The 18,472-nt window shown below is 39.0% G+C and overlaps 1 protein-coding gene across 2 annotated transcripts in view; it reads left to right on the forward strand.

Annotated features, from left to right (window-relative positions):
- Window positions 1–18,472, forward strand: part of gpm6ab (glycoprotein M6Ab) — a 75,832-nt gene that overhangs the window by 22,515 nt on the left and 34,845 nt on the right. For both annotated transcript variants that reach the window (XM_061988356.2, XM_061988357.2), the window contains exons 2-3: window positions 10,170–10,362; window positions 17,723–17,879. In XM_061988356.2, coding sequence (XP_061844340.1) covers window positions 10,170–10,362; window positions 17,723–17,879 — 350 coding nt within the window. The remainder of the gene's footprint in view (window positions 1–10,169; window positions 10,363–17,722; window positions 17,880–18,472) is intronic.

Genomic DNA, 18,472 nt, shown 5'->3' on the forward strand with positions numbered 1-18,472 from the left:
ATGGCCTCCGGGATGATATTTGATTAGTATTAGAACCGGCCCGCAGGCCACAGCCGCCTGCTGCTGTTTTGCACGCACAAATACTCCATCAGTGTTGGCGCCAGGAATTTTCAAATCGGGATCCCTATCAAGTCATACAAATTGGGTTCCAAAGTAAATTTTTAGGGTCCAATTTTTTGTAAACGTTTTGAAAACAAATGATAAATGTATGCATTATCCTGTTATATCTCACATTCTATATTGCGTTTTAGAAAAAGGTTGTCATAAATCTTACTTAATTCATTTACAAAATAATCCAAAAGAAAACAAATTTTTATGCATATGTAAATGTTTTCAGTTATAAACATTCATTCACTTTTTTCTTTCCTTCATGGATCTAAACTTTACCGCTGCCGGTAGTTTTTTCTATATTTTTATTGTAAAATTTTCAGAATGTGTTTGTTCTATTTTCGGCCAAAGTAAGACAAAGAAAACAATCTGAAGTTGTCTTTATTTTTTTGTTTTAATGCCATGATTTTAATAGTCCGGCCGCGTGTGCACAGATTTTCCTGCATGTGGCCCCTGAGTTAAAATGAGTTTGGCACCACTGGCATACAGTAATACATTGCAGCAAATTTAGTTAATTCTAGTTTAAAAATATAAAGTTAAAACAATATATGCTTATTTTCAGTCTAATGTTAATGAAAATTGATGTGTTTTCAGCAGTTTTAAATGAGCTAAAATCGAGGTTAATAGTCTTATGACAGGGGTCCCAATCAACTTTTTGATAACCAATAGTGGCAACAATATTTACTATATTCTAGTTAATACAGGAATATTACATGCATTGAAAATGATGAGCAAGAGTGAAGACAAATAATTTGTTTTATACTCCTCTCACTTCCTTTAATTTTGCTTGAGAAAAAGTCCAAATATTATGATGGGATGTGTATTAAAAAAACGTGGAACACAATCTTGTGACATCATTTCTAACCACATTCCATCATGGACACAGAGCAGAAGAATACATCCCTGATTGCGGTCTATGCAATAAGAGCAGTCCTAAATAGTTTAAACGCTGTATTTAAAATGGAAAATGTCTTATCTATTTTTTAACTGCTCATTCTGTTCGGGGTCACAGGGAAGCTGGAGCCTATCCCAAAAAATGATCATTTAAAAGCCCTCAAGGGGAGACAGATGTCCTCTTATCTTTACTGAATAGATGTCTAGGGCTGCAGCTCTTGATTATTTTAGTAACTGAGTAATTCATCAGATAGTTTGTTTGATTAAAAAAAACGGCGTTGCATGATAAATGCGTTACTAACGCTGTTACATTTACTTGTAACGAGTAATCACACTTACACACACTCCTACACTACTACTACGAGGGAATAATGAACACCAATTAAATGATTGATGTGACAAGCTTGCAATCCTACAATACCTCATTTTTAGACAAGGTAACAAGAAAGCTGTCAAAAGATTAACTAGCGCTACCGAGTGCTAACACTATTCAGTTAAATTATTCAACAGACTGCTAAGCTAACAAACACAGCTGCTCTCAGCATGCTCTCGCTGATGTTACAGCCGCTTGGCAACAGGCACTGCCTTTTAAAGACACACACACACACACACACTCTGCTCTCATGAAATGTCTCTACACTGCATACGCCAGATATTCAAAGTTTTTTTTTTGAAGTAAAGCGTTAATTTCTTTCCCTAGTAATTAATTACCTTCATTAAAGAGTAATTCGGTAGTAATTCAATGACTAAAAAATAAATATAATTAATTACTTTTAAAGTAATTTTCAGAACACTATTGATTAATCAAATAATTGGATAAAAATCACTCAAAAGCCTGAAAGCATATTTTAAAGAAACTTTTTCTGCTTGCCATAACCGTCATTATTTTTTTTTATAATGAATGCACATCATCAACATAAAATTGTACTTTTACCCAAAAAAAAATAGTAAAAAAAAAAACCCAGACTGCGCCACCCACATACTATTGCTCTCATGTGCGCTTTATTGAAGTGTCTCTGCGGAAACTCTGTCCGCGTATTTAAATGCTGCACGGTGGCCAAGAATTTAGGCAAAACAGAAAAGAGATCTGAGTATTCTTGGTTCGAATCTCAGTTTGGACATGTGTGGCGTTTGCATGTTAGGTTAATTGGAGACTGTCAATAGTCCATAGATATGAGTCTGAATGACTGTTGTGTGATTGGCTGGCAAACCAGACTAGGTTGTACCCCGCCTCTTACCCCAAGTCAGCTGGGATAGGCTCCAGCTTACCCCCCGACCCGAATGAGTATGGAAAATGGATGAATGGATGGCACACCATGCGGTCCAAAGTTAATCAATTTCTATTAGTTACACTCAACAATCGATTAACCAAAGCAATAGAATATAAATTGAAGATTTTTTCTAATCGAATTCATCGGTTAATCATTGCAGCCTTTTTGCTTTTTTCACCAAGTGCCACCTCAGAAAGCACTTGGCTCTCCAAGTACCACCATAATGACCAACATTAAAACCCAATAGCGTCCCAGCAGGCACAAGACATTGAAACAACGTTAAAAACTGGTTGAATTACGTCCTGACATGGAGCGACTCAAACCTAACGTTGGAACATGCTTTTTGACGACGTTTAAACAATGTTGGTTTTGACCGTTGAAGTTTGGTCATTTCCCAACCAACAATGTGGATGCAACGTTAGACATCAACGTTGTCTCCATTTACAAATACAACTATTTTGCAAGGTTGTTTCAAAGTCAGTTTTTAAGGACATATAATCAGCGTTGTATCAATGCCTGCTGGGGTAGTAGGCCTAAGTATTCATTAAACACAAGGCCGAGGTTTTATTTCAATCAATCAATCAATCAAAGTTTATTTATATAGCCCTAAGTCACACGTGTCTCAAAGGGCTGCACAAACCACAACGACATCCTCGGCTTAGATCCCACATCAGGGCAAGAAAAAAACTCAATGGGATACAAAGAGAAACCTTGGAGGGGACCGCAGATGTGGGGAACCGGGCAACCGGTGCAATGGACGTCGAGTGGATATAGTTAATACTGTGAGAGTCCAGTCCATAGTGGATCTAGCTAATACTGTGAGAGTCCAGTCCATAGTGGATCTAGTTAATAGTGTGAGAGTCCAGTCCATAGTGGATCTACCGGTAGTTAATACTGTGAGAGTCCAGTCCATAGTGGATCTAGTTAATACTGTGAGAGTCCAGTCCATAGTGGATCTAACATAATAGCGTGAGAGTCTTGTCCATAGTGGATCTAACATAATAGTGTGAGAGTCCAGTCCATAGTGGATCTAACATAATAGTGTGAGAGTCCAGTCCATAGTGGATCTAACATAATAGTGTGAGAGTCCAGTCCATAGTGGATCTAACATAATAGTGTGAGAGTCCAGTGCATAGTGGATCTAACATAATAGTGTGAGAATCCAGTCCATAGTGGATCTAACATAATATTGTGAGAGTCCAGTCCATAGTGGATCTAACATTATAGTGTGAGAGTCCAGTCCATAGTGGATCTAACATAATAGTGTGAGAGTCCAGTGCATAGTGGATCTAACATAATAGTGTGAGAATCCAGTCCATAGTGGATCTAACATAATATTGTGAGAGTCCAGTCCATAGTGGATCTAACATTATAGTGTGAGAGTCCAGTCCATAGTGGATCTAACATAATAGTGTGACTGTCCAGTCCATAGTGGATCTAACATAATAGTGTGAGAGTCCAGTCGATAGTGGATCTAACATAATAGTGTGAGAGTCCAGTCGATAGTGGATCTAACATAATAGTGTGAGAGTCCAGTCCATAGTGGATCTAACATAATAGTGTGAGAGTCCAGTCCATAGTGGATTTAACATAATACTGTGAGAGTCCAGTCCATAGTGGATCTAACATAACAGTGAGAGTCCAGTCCATAGTGGATCTAACATAACAGTGAGAGTCCAGTCCATAGTGGATCTAACATAACAGTGAGAGTCCAGACCATAGTGGGGCCAGCGGGGGATCATCTTGAGTGGAGACAAGTCATCAGCGCAGAGACGTCATCAACTGATGCACAGATGAGTGGTCCACCCAGGGCCCCGACTTTGAACAGCTAGCGAAGCATCTGTGGTCACCTGATAACCTCTCCACGCAGGAGAGGGGGGCAGCACAGAAAAGAGACGGCAGATCAACTGGTCTAAAAGGGGGGTCTATTTAAAGCAGTCATGGGCAAATTAAGGCCCGGGGGCCACATGCGGCCCGTTAAGCTTTTCAATCTGGCCCGCCGAACATTCCCAAATAATTGTTTTCGATCTTTAAGATGGAAAGTGTAAGACTGTAGTCTTGAACTATACCAAGTATTTCAATGGTAATGCAATTGTGCATGATATACTAGTTACTATGGTAATCTAATTAGTTACTATGGTAATCTAACTAGTAGCTGAGTGTTTCCAGAGTGGCCAGCCTGAAATGTGGGTGTCAGGGACAGACGCGGAAGGAGATTTTTACAACAAAGTTCTAAAGCTTAGTGATGTATCAGATATATTAGATTGTAGGTGGATTTATTTGAGTTTTTTCGCGTTCATTTTTCGCTGTTTGTTGCATTTTTGTTGCGTTTCGCTTGATTGTAAAATATGTGGATGGAGAGGGGGTGTGACGTTCACATGTTGTCAATTTTCAGTGTTTTATCCTTCATAGTTAATATTGTAAATCCCACCTTCTTTATTTTCATGTGCATTCTGGGTGTCTCATTCAGTAAAAAAAATGTAAAATTCCATTCCGTTCTTTAAGGCGGTGTGTCATAATGTTTTTAGCATTCAATCAGACATTATTGTGAGGTTTTGTATTAGTGTTCCTAAAAAATAAGATATTTCTCATTTTTAAGGCCCCCAGACACACAAATTCGGCCCCCCGAGTCAAAATAATTGCCCAGGCCTGATTTAAAGACCTGAGTATACAAATGAGTTTTAAGATGGGACTTAAATGCTTCTACTGAGGTAGCATCTCTAATTGTTACCGGGAGGGCATTCCAGAGTACTGGAGCCCCAATAGAAAACGCTCTATAGCCTGCAGACTTTTTTTGGGCTCTGGGAATCACCAATAAGCCAGAGTTCTTTGAACGCAGATTTCTTGCCAGGACATACAGTATGGTACAATACAATCAGCAAGATAGGATGGAGCTAGACCCTTTAGTATTTAACAAGTATACACTATTTAATATGTTTGGCCACTGTAACATTACACACAGTTGGAACAGTAACATAGTGTTTGAATATAGGAAAATAAAACACAAATCATCTAATTAAGTGATTCTTTGGCGAACCACCAGTTGTACATGTACCTCAGTTTAAGAATCACTGGTCTAAATGATGGCTACTTGACATTACATGATTGAAAACTGCCTTATTGCAGATGTTTCGACATTCTCTTTAAAATCAGAAGATAGTTTTTAAATGACGTACTTGTCATTGGTTGAGGTATTGAAGCAGCCTCCTGAAAGTGGTCCATGTATTTCTCTTCTGATGATGATCTATGAGATGATGTCGTTCTTGGTGATTAAGTAAGGACTTTTACAGATGACCCTAACTTTTTTTTTTATATACTCGGGAAGCAAAAGGCCTGCTGCCTCACGCTGACCCCACTTACAGAGTGCACTGACTCCACAGTAAAGGCTGTGAACCTGAACCTATCCAGACATTAACCACTGGGGTTTTATGTGCTGCTGTCCCAGATATTCAGTGTATTTCTTTCTTCTTTTTCTTTTTTTTGGCCTGTCCAGCCACTCGGGCAAATCGTATTGATGATGTAGATTTGGTGTATTTCTTACTCAAGGTGTCCAGGTTGGAAGTCTGGACACCTTTCCAATCCACGAATACAAGGAAAACAGCTGCATTAAGTTAAAGTCCCAATGATAGTCACACACACACTAAATGTGGTGAAATCTGTCCTCTGCATTTGACCCATCCCCATGTTCACCCCCTGGGAGGTGAGGGGAGCAGTGAGCAGCAGCGTGCGCCGCGCTCGGGAATCATTTTGGTGATTTAACCCCCAATTCCAACCCTTGATGCTGAGTGCCAAGCAGGGACGTAATGGGTCACATTTTTATATTCTTTGGTATGACTCGGCCGGGGTTTGAACTTACGACCTCCCAGTCTCAGGGCGGACACTCTAACCACAAACCACTGAGCTGGTTAACATTAAGGCAGCTATGGCACAAACACAACTGAATAGGGGTAGTCCTCAACTACATTTGTTCAAGGCTCCAAGGAAGTCTACACGATGTCGTTGTTTAATTTGCATAATTGGCCATGTACAAGTCATTTTTAAAAGGCAAAAAAATGTTACACATATATTTAAAGACTAATATTTGTTTTATCATTTGATATTAGGTTCATATTTTTTTTTTTGTTATGCCTTTTTGCGCTATTTAAAAAAACATTTTTACATTTTATTTTTCCTTTTTTTTTTTTTTTTTTACAATTATATTAAACTGATAATTCACCATTACTTCTATTCTGATATTTTACTAAATGTTTTCTAGTGTTTTCCCGGTACCAAAATTATTTCGATTTTTTTTGGTACTTTCTGATACTTTTCTAAATAAAGAGTACAACAAAAAATTGCATTATTGGCTTTATTTTAACAAAAAAAAACTTAGGGTACATTAAACATATGTTTCTTATTGCAAGTTTGTCCTTAAATAAAATAGTGAACATATAAGACAACTTGTCTTTTATTAGTAAATAAACAAACAAAGGCTCCTAATTTAGTCTGCTGACATATGCAGTAACATATTGTGTCATTTTCCATTCTATTATTTTGTCAACATTATTAAGGACAAGTGGTAGAAAATTAATTATTAATCTACTTGTTCATTTACTGTTAATGTCTGCTTACTTTCTCTTTTAACATGTTCTATCTACACTTCTGTTAAAATGTAATAGTCACTTATTTTTCTGTTTGATACTTAGTTTTGGATGATACCACAAATTTAGGTATCAATCCGATACCAAGTCGTTACAGGATCATACATTGGTCATAATTTAAGTCCTCATATTTCCTAAGTTTATAAACATAATATACATTTAAAAAAAAAAAAAAAAATCAGATGTTGTGATGCCAAAAAATATTGACATAATCATAGTAGTATTGACTAGATACGCTCCTGTACTTGGTATCATTACAGTGGATGTCAGGTGTAGATCCACCCATGGCGTTTGTTTACATTGTGATGCCGGTGAGTTACGGTGTGTAGTGATGAAGCATGTTTAGCTATTCCTCGTCCTGCAGGGATGAATAAATAAAGTAAGTAAATAAAGTAAGAAACTTACCTTATTTGTCGCCATGGAGACGAGGATTAGTGATTTAGAAGTAGCTAAAACACTGCAGACCCCGGATGGACTTTAGCCGCTAGGTAGCTAGCCATGTCTTTTAAGCACCTCTTCCTGAGGGCGTTTCAGTGTTATAACTTCACCTTTATCTTTAGTTTTTTAGCCAAAATGCGTCCGTTCTTCCTTTTCTGTCTACAAACTGTGCCTGCTTGTAAGTACTCCGTGATTGTGCGCTGCCGAACATGCTCCTCTGCTCGTAAACCAGCAATGTAAGGACGATGGGGGGGGCGAATGGTGGACCGGTACTTTTTAGAGGTGGTATAGTACCGAATATGATTCATTATTATCGCAGGACTATATTAATACCGGTATACCGTACAACCCTAATGTTTTCTCATTTTGGAAATTGTTTGAAGTTGAAGTGTATTTCCGGTCTTGTCATCCTCGTCCGGACAGAAGGATGACACAGCAGTGCGGCTGGATCAAAAGAGACATCAGAGACGCTTTACTGAACCAAAAGTTGCTTTATTAAAAGCGAGCGTCATTATTCAGGTCTGCAGGAAGTCAGATCAAAAAATTAAGGACTCCTGCCTTGGAGAAACCAAACCATCAGTTTTATATTCCTACCACCTGTGTGTGTGTGCGTGTGCGTGTGTGTGTGTGTGTGTGTGTGTGTGTGTGTGTGTGTGTGTGTGTGTGTGTGTGTGTGTGTGTGTGTGTGTGCTGGGTCAGGAGAGCGCATACTCACCATAAAGGGGATGTTTGTGTGTAAGTGACTGAAAAACAACAGGTGCTGATCGTAGCTTTGATCAGGGGTGTCAAACGTACGGCCCGCAGGCCGAATCAGGCCCGTGGACAGGTTGTATCCGGCCTGCGGGATGAGTTTGCTAAATATAAAAATGAGCCGAAATTTTTGAATGAAAGAAACGACTGTTCTAAATGTGTCAACTAGATCAGTGGTCCCCAACCTTATTGTAGCTGCGGACCGGTCAACACTTGAAAATTTGTCCCAAGGAACGGGGGAGGGGGGGTGGGTTGGGTGATCTATGGTATTTTTTAATTTTTTTTTGTCATAAAGAAATACAATCATGTGTGCTTACGGACTGTATCCCTTGCAGACTGTATTGATATATATTGATATATAATGTAGGAACCAGAATATTAATAACAGAAAGAAACAACCCTTTTGTGTGAATGAGGGAGGGAGGTTTTTTTGGGTTGGTGCACTAATTGTTAGTGTATCTTGTGTTTTTTATGTTGATTTAATAAAAAAATAAAAAAAATAAAAATAATGTTTTTTTTTGTTTTTTTTTTATTTCTTGTGCGGCCCGGTACCAATTGATCCACGGACCGGTACCGGGCCGCGGCCCGGTGGTTGGGGACCCCTGCACTAGATGTCACAACAGCAATTCTTTGTATCTTTGTAGATGATGCTACATATGGGGAAAAAAATAAACCACATGATGTTAGTGCACCAGTCGAGGAAAATGAGCAAACTACATAAATAACATTCTGTAATTTGATTTTGATATTATTTTTTTATCTTGATAGATTGAAAATTAACACCAATGAGTTGACTGATGAACATTATCACATCATTTATTCAGAAAGTATAAATAAGGATGTCATGACTTGGTCCTGGGTGTGTGCTTTTCCGGGATGCAACGGAAAGTTGGCTCGGGCGAGACGGGAATGAAGGTACATGATTTATTAATATTATCAAAAAAAAAGGAATAAACGAAAGGCGCGCACAGTGGCGGAGAATAAACTATGAAACCAAAAGACTATAGCAAAAAAGTACAAATGAAAAGCACGCACAGTGGCGGAGAACAAACTATGAAAAACAAAAAGACTATAAACATGGAACAAAAACTTACTTTGACAAGGGACATGAAGCAAGATCTTAGAGGATGAAGAGTGTACAGAAGCATAAATGTGGTGAGGTCGTCAGACCGACAAACTGAAAAGAATGAACTTAAATACTATGGACATGATTAGTGAAAGCAGGTGCGTGACTCAAAACGTGAAACAGGTGCGTGACGTGACAGGTGAAAACTAATGGTTGCTATGGTGACAAACAAGAGTGCACAATGAGTCCAAACGTGGAACAGGTGAAACTAATGGGTAATCATGCAAACAAGACAAGGGAGTGAAAAGCCAGAAACTAAACAAAACATGACTTAAAACAAAACATGATTACAGACATGACAAAGGACAAGTAAAGATAGAATACTATTAACCGCAACATGTAAGTATAAAAAAACAACAACAACATTATGATTTGTACATTTTCAGAATGTGCTTTTTCTATTTTTAAACAAAGAAAACAATCTGAAGTTGTCTTTATTTTTAAGTTATCGATCCGTGATTCCCACTTGGGAGTAGATTTCTCTACCTGTGGCCCCCCATCTGAAATTAGTTTGACACCCCTGCACTAGGGCCAATTCAGTGTTGCCAATCAACCTAAATACGTAGATTAAAATTAATGACCTGCCGATCCCGATACTTTTTTGCTCGGAAATTGTCAACGACTTTGCCTTTATTTTTTTATTGCAATGATTTCACAAAATTATACAACAGCTTGTCTTTTAACATTAACATTTGACATTTCTCCATGTGGCCCCCGAGCTAAAATGAGTTTGACACCTTTGGGCTATGGGTTTGACTTTTGGATAATTGTAAGTCTTTTTTGTGTGTGTGTGTGTACATGTCCTTCCAGATTGAGCTGCAGTCCCCATCATCATTTGTATTTTTTGGTTTATTTGTTAGTTCCATTACTAATTTGTTGTGTCTTTCATGTTCTACTACTAGATATTTTGCATGACAATGTCCCAACCTTGTGTCTGTTCAGGTTGTAAGGAGTGCTGTGAGCGATGTGTGGGCAGTCTGCCCTGGGCTTCCCTCATCGCCACCATCCTCCTCTACATGGGCGTGGCCTTGTTCTGTGGGTGTGGCCACGAGGCTCTGAGTGGCACCGTCACCATTCTGCAGAACTACTTTGAGGTCATGAGAAGCCCCGGACAAACGCTGGACGTCTTCACCATGTGAGTGTTTGAAACATCTGGTTATGTCAGCGGCACACCTTTGACACTCAGCTACTGATCCAGTTCTCAACTAAAAGTCTAAATCCACACCAACATGTGCAACATATTTATTGACACATTCCCTCAAAAATGTCACATTTTCTGTAAGGCCACACAACATTCCTTTTAAAAAAAAATGAATGGACAATTTTTTAAAGGTTTTCATATCCTAACTGATTTCAACCATTTAAATGTCAATAACTCCATCCATCCATCCATTTTCTACCGCTTGTCCCATTCGGGGTCGCGGGGGGTGCTGGAGCCTATCTCAGCTGCATTCGGGCGAAAGGCGGGGTACACCCTGGATAAGTCGCCATTCAAATAACAATTTTCCATATTCCAAAATACCCCACTTTTCTCATAATACAACATTTTCATGGATTTTCAGTATTTAGAGGCAATTTCTACACAAATTTCCTCTACATTTTTATTGTATATTGTACTGTAATGATGATGTTTCAGCATGGAACAATAAAAGTAATAATCATAATCCATTTTAATTAAGGCTGCCGCAATGAACCCATTACTATGTCAGATTAATCTATTCATCTACTTGTCCCTTTTGGGGTCGCGGGGACGTCAGTACAACAGCACATTTTACAATATTTGATGCTTGCTATGTACTGTTGCACTCATAATTATTCATAATTATTCAAATTACAAAACCCAAAGCCAGTGAAGTTGGCACGTTGTGTAAATGGTAAATAAAAACAGAATACAATGATTTGCAAATTTTTTTCAACCTATATTCAATTGAATAGACTGCAAAGACAAGATATTTAAAGTTCAAACTGGTAAACTTTATGTTTTGGAAATATTAGCTCATTTGGAATTGGATGCCTGCAACATGTTTGAAAAAAAATGCTCATCAAACACTTATTTGGAACATCCCACAGGTGAACAGGCTTATTTTTTTTCCCGAAAAATCTATAATTTTTTTAGCGTAAAAAATACAAACCCCGTTTCCATATGAGTTGGGAAATTGTGCTAGATGTAAATATGAACGGAATACAATGATTTGCCAATCATTTTCAACCCATGTTCAATTGAATATGCTACAAAGACAACACATTTGATGTTCAAACTGATAAACTTTTTTTTTTGTGCAAATAATCATTAACTTTAGAATTTGATGCCAGCAACACGTGACAAAGAAATTGGGAAAGGTGGCAATAAATACTGATAAAGTTGAGGAATGCTCATCAAACACTTATTTGGAACATCCCACAGGTGAACAGGCAAATTGGGAACAGGTGGGTGCCATGATTGGGTATAAAAGTAGATTCCATGAAATGCTCAGTCATTCACAAACAAGGATGGGGCGAGGGTCACCACTTTGTCAACAAATGCCTGAGCAAATTGTTGAACAGTTTAAGAAAAACATTTCTCAACCAGCTATTGCAAGGAATTTAGGGATTTCACCATCTACGGTCCGTAATATCAAAGGATTCAGAGAATCTGGAGAAATCACTGCACGTAAGCAGCTATGCCCGTGACCTTCGATCCCTCAGGCTGTACTGCATCAACAAGCAACATCAGCGTGTAAAGGATATCACCACATGGGCTCAAGAACACTTCAGAAACCCACTGTCAGTAACTATAGTTGGTCGCTACATCTGTAAGTGCAAGTTAAAACTCTCCTATGCGAGGCGAAAACCGTTTATCAACAACACCCAGAAACGCCGTCGGCTTCGCTGGGCCTGAGCTCATCTAAGATGGACTGATACAAAGTGGAAAAGTGTTCTGTGGTCTGACGAGTCCACATTTCAAATTGTTTTTGGAAACTGTGGACGTCGTGTCCTCCGGACCAAAGAGGAAAAGAACCATCCGGATTGTTATAGGCGCAAAGTTGAAAAGCCAGCATCTGTGATGGTATGGGGGTGTATTAGTGCCCAAGACATGGGTAACTTACACATCTGTGAAGGCGCCATTAATGCTGAAAGGTACATACAGGTTTTGGAGCAACATATGTTGCCATCCAAGCAACGTTACCATGGACGCCCCTGCTTATTTCAGCAAGACAATGCCAAGCCACGTGTTACATCAACGTGGCTTCATAGTAAAAGAGTGCGGGTACTAGACTGGCCTGCCTGTAGTCCAGACCTGTCTCCCATTGAAAATGTGTGGCGCATTATGAAGCCTAAAATACCACAACGGAGACCCCCGGACTGTTGAACAACTTAAGCTGTACATCAAGCAAGAATGGGAAAGAATTCCACCTGAGAAGCTTAAAAAATGTGTCTCCTCAGTTCCCAAACGTTTACTGAGTGTTGTTAAAAGGAAAGACCATGTAACACAGTGGTGAACATGCCCTTTCCCAACTACTTTGGCACGTGTTGCAGCCATGAAATTCTAAGTTAATTATTATTTACAAAAAAAAAAAAAAGTTTGAGTTTGAACATCAAATATCTTGTCTTTGTAGTGCATTCAATTGAATATGGGTTGAAAATGATTTGCAAATCATTGTATTCCGTTTATATTTACATCTAACACAATTTCCCAACTCATATGGAAATGGGGTTTGTTTGTACAATAATCAAATGCATAGGCATTCATGTAATATCATGAGGCGAGTACTTGTACATTTATATAATCCCTGTTCCGAGTGGCCCTCTTTGTAAACGAGTTTGGTTTAGGTGGTTAGAAAAAAAACATTTCCAGAGTTTGGGAGCAGAGTGACTGTCTGCTGAGGCGGGCAGAGGGCACAGTGAGGTGGAGTGACGATCTGAGGGAGCGTGTTGGAGTAGCGATGTCGAGGAGGTCTGACATGGAAGGAGGGGCGAGGTTGTGAATTCCCTTGAAGATTTACTCAAGGACTTAGTCAATTTTCTGCCTGAATGAAATTACGTTTGTAGGGTGGGTGTGGGTTTACTACAATTTTCCTGAATATGGAGATTATTTGTAGTCATTCTGATTATTTCCATCATGGTGGTGTGTGAACGAGGTTCGTGGTTATGATCCAGGCAGCAGAGTTATGGACCAGTTGGAGTTTTGTGTAGGGACCAAAGAGGAGGGAGTGGCAGTCATTGGTGCGGCAGGTGACCAGACTGTGAATAAGGATGGAGGCAACGTGCTCAGTGAGAAAGGTGGAGTTGGTTAATATTGCAAAGCTGGACATAAGCAGAGCAGGTGATTTTGCTGATATGGAATTGAAATGAGTGTGCTATTGAAGATGAGACCCAGACTTTTAACCTGAGGGGAGGGCAGACTGGGGTAAATCGCTGGCTTTGGATAGTGATGACTTTGTACCTCCTGTATAAAAAATATTTTTACAGCACTTTTTCATTTAAGGAAGTTTAAAGTGAGCCAGAGTTTGCGGACACATTGTAGGTGTCACGTGTGGGTTTACGCACACTGTAAAAAAAAAAAATCCTACTTTTATAGTTAATTTACTCTAAATTTCTACTGTAATTTTTCTATTTTTTTTAAATAGTTTATAAAACTGTAGAATTGAAGACATTATCTGTAAATAAACAATCCACCTGTTATTTTAAGTAACATGCCAGTAATGAGAAACTATGTATATTTCTAATTTTTTTTACAGAAAAATACCTAATTAATTATCCGCAGCATTTTAAGTTTTCTTAATTTACTTTCAAATTCATGTAAAATTACAGTAATTATTTTTCATTAAATATGTAAAAAAGTCTATGACCATACTAACAATCTAACATATTTTTCTGCAGAAATGTTTGCATCGTCACTTTATTAAAGGTGGTTGATCTTAACAATTCAGAAAAAATCTGTAAAATAATGGTATTTTTCTGTGGAACTGCCAGCCTTGTCACTTCATTAAAGGTGTTTGATCGTAATAATTTGGAAAAACTCTGTAGAATAAAGGTATTTTTCTGCAGAACTGTTTGCATCATCACTTTATTAAAGGTGGTTGATCTTAACAATCCAGAAAAAATCTGTAAAATAATGGTATTTTTCTGTGGAACTGCCAGCATTGTCACTTCATTAAAGGTGTTTGATCGTAATAATTTGGAAAAACTCTGTAGAATAAATGTATTTTTCTGCAGAACTGCTTGCATCGTCACTTTATTAAAGGTGATTGATCTTAATAATTTAGTAAAAATCTGTAAAATTACGATATTTTTCCGCAAAACGTTTCATGAACATTTCTGTAAATATAATGTTTTTGATCATTATTTAGTTTACAATGTTTTACTTTAATTTTATGGTTTTCGTTTGGCAGGTGTTTGATCGTAATAATTTGGAAAAAGTCTGTAGAATAAATGTATTTTTCTGCAGAACTGTTTGCATCGTCACTTTATTAAAGGTGGTTGATCTTAATAATTTAGTAAAAATCTGTAAAATTACGATATTTTTCCGCAAAACGTTTCATGAACATTTCTGTAAATATAATGTTTTTGATCATTATTTGGTTTACAATGTTTTACTTTAATTTTATGGTTTTCGTTTGGCAGCCGTAGCTGCCAGTAGATGACCGTTTTTTTTACAGAATTTTTTTTTTTACAGTGCAGCTTACTGCGAGGTTTGTTCTCACGGGATGCAAACAGACTATTCCGGACAAAGCGTGCAGGAAAAAACATGATTTAATTCTCAAAACTCAAAAAGGGTACACGCAAACAATGACGCCAGGCCGACTGACTGGCAAAGGCAACTTAAATAATGTCTGTGGTGAACACAATGAGTGACCATGGCAACCAAAACAAACTCACAGGTGCACAACCAAGAACTAAAGCAGTCCAAAACTAACAGAAAATAACTAAACAAACATGATCCGGACCACGGATCATGACAGTAGGTGGGAGCAAGTGTCAGTGCTGTACGGTGCGACAAATTTACTAATCGCAAATAGACTAAAACTGCACATGTGCAAAAAGGGATTTCAACCCTTTTATCACATTTTGCTCCTAAAATAAATTCTATCCAAATTTGATAAATCGAGAGTAAAAATGTTTGCCCATCTGTATAGCATGAAATAAATTTAAACCATAACCAAATGAACAAATGATGGATCACTCGCGCTGAGAGCTGTGTGTAGTTTTTGTGGGTGTGGGAGTGTCCGGTCTTTAGGATACACCAGTCTCTGTCTCAGGGTGTTGCCTGGTTTGAAGTGGACTGGGATGTTGTGTTGGTTAAAACTTCTTCTGAGTCCCTCAGATAGACCTGATACATATGGAATGATGATATTTTTGCGTCTGTCACCTTTTCCCTCCTCATCCACTCTGTTCTTGTTATTTCTGGGACTGGATGCACCTTTCAAAAACGACCAGCTGGGGTAACCACAGGTTTTGAGGGCTTCCCTCTAATGTCTATGCTCTTTCTCTTTGGCCTGTGGGTTGTAGGGTTCTGATAATGCCCACTTTGTGTTCCAGTGGGTGGTGTGAGTGAAAAAGCAGGTGTTTGTCGGTATGTGTGGGTTTTTGGTAAACGGAGGCCCCTGTTAAATAATGCAATCAATTCAAAGTCTGCAGTAATAGGCTCTAACTTTGCGTTTTGACTCGTTAAAGTTAAAGTAGCAATGATTGTCACACACACACTCGGTGTGGCGAAATTATTCTCTGCATTTGACCCATCACCCTTGATCACCCCCTGGGAGGTGAGGGGAGCAGTGAGCAGCAGCGGTGGCTGTGCCCGGGAATCATTTTTGGTGATTTAACCCCCAATTCCAACCCTTGATGCTGAGTGCCAAACAGGGAGGTAATGGGTCCCATTTTTATAGTCTTTGGTATGACTCAGCCGGGATTTGAACTCACGACCTACCGATTTCCTTCCACACATGATTAGGAAGGGGTACCTTTTTACATTTGAATTGATACAGTACCAGTTCCCGCTACCTGGGATACCAGTCCTCAACCGTACCAATTTTTGGTATGTATGTGTGTTCAAATCTGTTAATAACTGTTAATTGTATAAAAAAAAAACACTGTTTAATTTAACATTTAACAGCGAGCTGTACTGTACAATTGTTATCGCGTTTTCTTGCACTTCTGTGTCTCATTTGCAAGTACTGTACTGTATTATATAGTACACTTTGCAAGCAGTTGCAATTCCAAGACATTAGTTGGCAGTACTGTATAGACTACAGTGTGTTACTTTAACCAGGAAGTAGTATGTACCATTAAGTTAAATGTCACAGCTCTCACTGGATCGGTTCGCAGCCGAGTGTGAAACGACTGGGATGGGAATCAGCACCGACGAGTCCGAGTCCATGATTCTCGCCCGAAAAAGGGTGGAGTGCTATTTTCGGGTTGGGGAAGACATCTTGCCTCAAGTGGAGGAGTTCAAGTACCTTGTGGTCTTGTTCACGAGTGAGGGAAGAGTGGATCGTGAGATCGACAGGCGGATCGGTGCGACGTCTTCAGTAATGCGGACGCTGTATTGATCCGTTCTGGTGAAAAAGGAGCTGAGCCGGACGGCAAAGCTCTCAATTTACCGGTCGATCTACGTTCCCATACTCACCTATGGTCATGAACTTTGGGTTATGACCGAAAGGACAAGATCACGAGTACAAGCGGCCGAAACGAGTTTCCTCCGCCGGGTGGCGGGGCTCTCCCTTAGAGATAGGGTGAGAAGCTCTGTCATCCGGGAGGAGCTCAAACTAAAGCCGTTGCTCCTCCACATCGAGAGGATCCAGGTGAGGTGGTTCAGGAATCTGGTCAGGATGCCACACGAACACCTCCCTATGGAGGTTTTTAGAGCATGTCCGACCGGTAGGAGGCCACGGGGAAGACCCAGGACACGTTGGGAAGACTATGTCTCCCGGCTGGCCTGGGAACGCCTCGGGATCCCCCGGGAAGAGCTGGACGAAGTGGCTGGGGAGAGGGAAGTCTGGGCCCCCGCGACCCGACCTCGGATAAGCGGAAAAAGATGGATGGATGGATGGATGGTCCACAAAGTCTGTTTTAAATCAACAAAAAAAAAAAAAAAAAAAATCAGATTAATGAGATAGGTTTTTCTGATGTATTCTTTGTACTCAATGTTTTTCATCACATTGCATGAAATCAAACAGTTGATTGGAAGGATGGTTCAATTCCACCTCTCTCGCAGACTTCTCTCAATAAAGATGTATGGAACAAGGACCTGAAGGAAAAGATTGGTAATATTATTGCCATTATTGATAATGCTGTGACCCATAGAACATGGCAAGAAATCCAGTACCGTGGTCATGGCGCACACATAGACCAGTATTCAATGATCGCCACTCCTTATTTTATAAACAAACATTTTTGCTTGCCATATTTTTCCTTGGGTAATAAATTGGTTTGGTTGTTAAGACACTGTATGGACACTGATTTGATAATTAATGAAGAGTTGGGAAATACTTCATTGCTGTTTGCTTTCTCTGCAGTATTGACATCCTGCAGTACATCATCTACGGCCTGGCAGCTGGATTCTTTGTCTTTGGAGTGCTCCTGCTGGTGGAAGCCTTTTTCACCACTGGAGCCATTAGGGATCTGTATGGAGAGTTCAAGATCACGGCCTGTGGACGCTGCCTGACTGCATTTGTAAGAAATCTTTTATTTCATCATTTTTTTCTGTGGTGTTTTTCAATCAAGAACATTACTTTTGGCACCAAAGCAATGAGTAGAATGTTTATCATCAATTAAAAAGGCTGAATAAAAATGTTATTATGTAGTGGGCTTTCATTTAAATAGTAGTGAGATAATAGACCAAACTGTAATCTGCTCCACACACCCAAATATAAGAACACAAAACACATGTTATGTACAAATAATTATGGTTTTAAATGCAGATAACAATTCAAAATACATGAATGATGAATTAAATTGATACATTGACATTTAACATCACTTTTACCTTTTATTGAAGACGCTTATAGGCGAAGAGTAGAGAAGGAAGAGGGGAGGGAAAAGCCACCTAAATACTTTGCAACAAATATAATAGTGTTTCTCACCTTCTTTATCAAACTGATGCCACTTGCAACTTTCTATGGCTCCATGGTGGATTATTTTGCGGTTGTACTTAAATAAAAAAAAAAAGCGACTAAGTCACTAACGCATGGGATTTTTTGTTTGGACAATTAATTCCAAAGAAATATACGGAACAAACAGACTAGTTCAGGGGTGTCAAACGTACG

This window comes from Nerophis lumbriciformis, linkage group LG27 (genome assembly GCF_033978685.3).
Source record: "Nerophis lumbriciformis linkage group LG27, RoL_Nlum_v2.1, whole genome shotgun sequence".
NCBI classification, from domain to species: Eukaryota; Metazoa; Chordata; class Actinopteri; order Syngnathiformes; family Syngnathidae; genus Nerophis; species Nerophis lumbriciformis.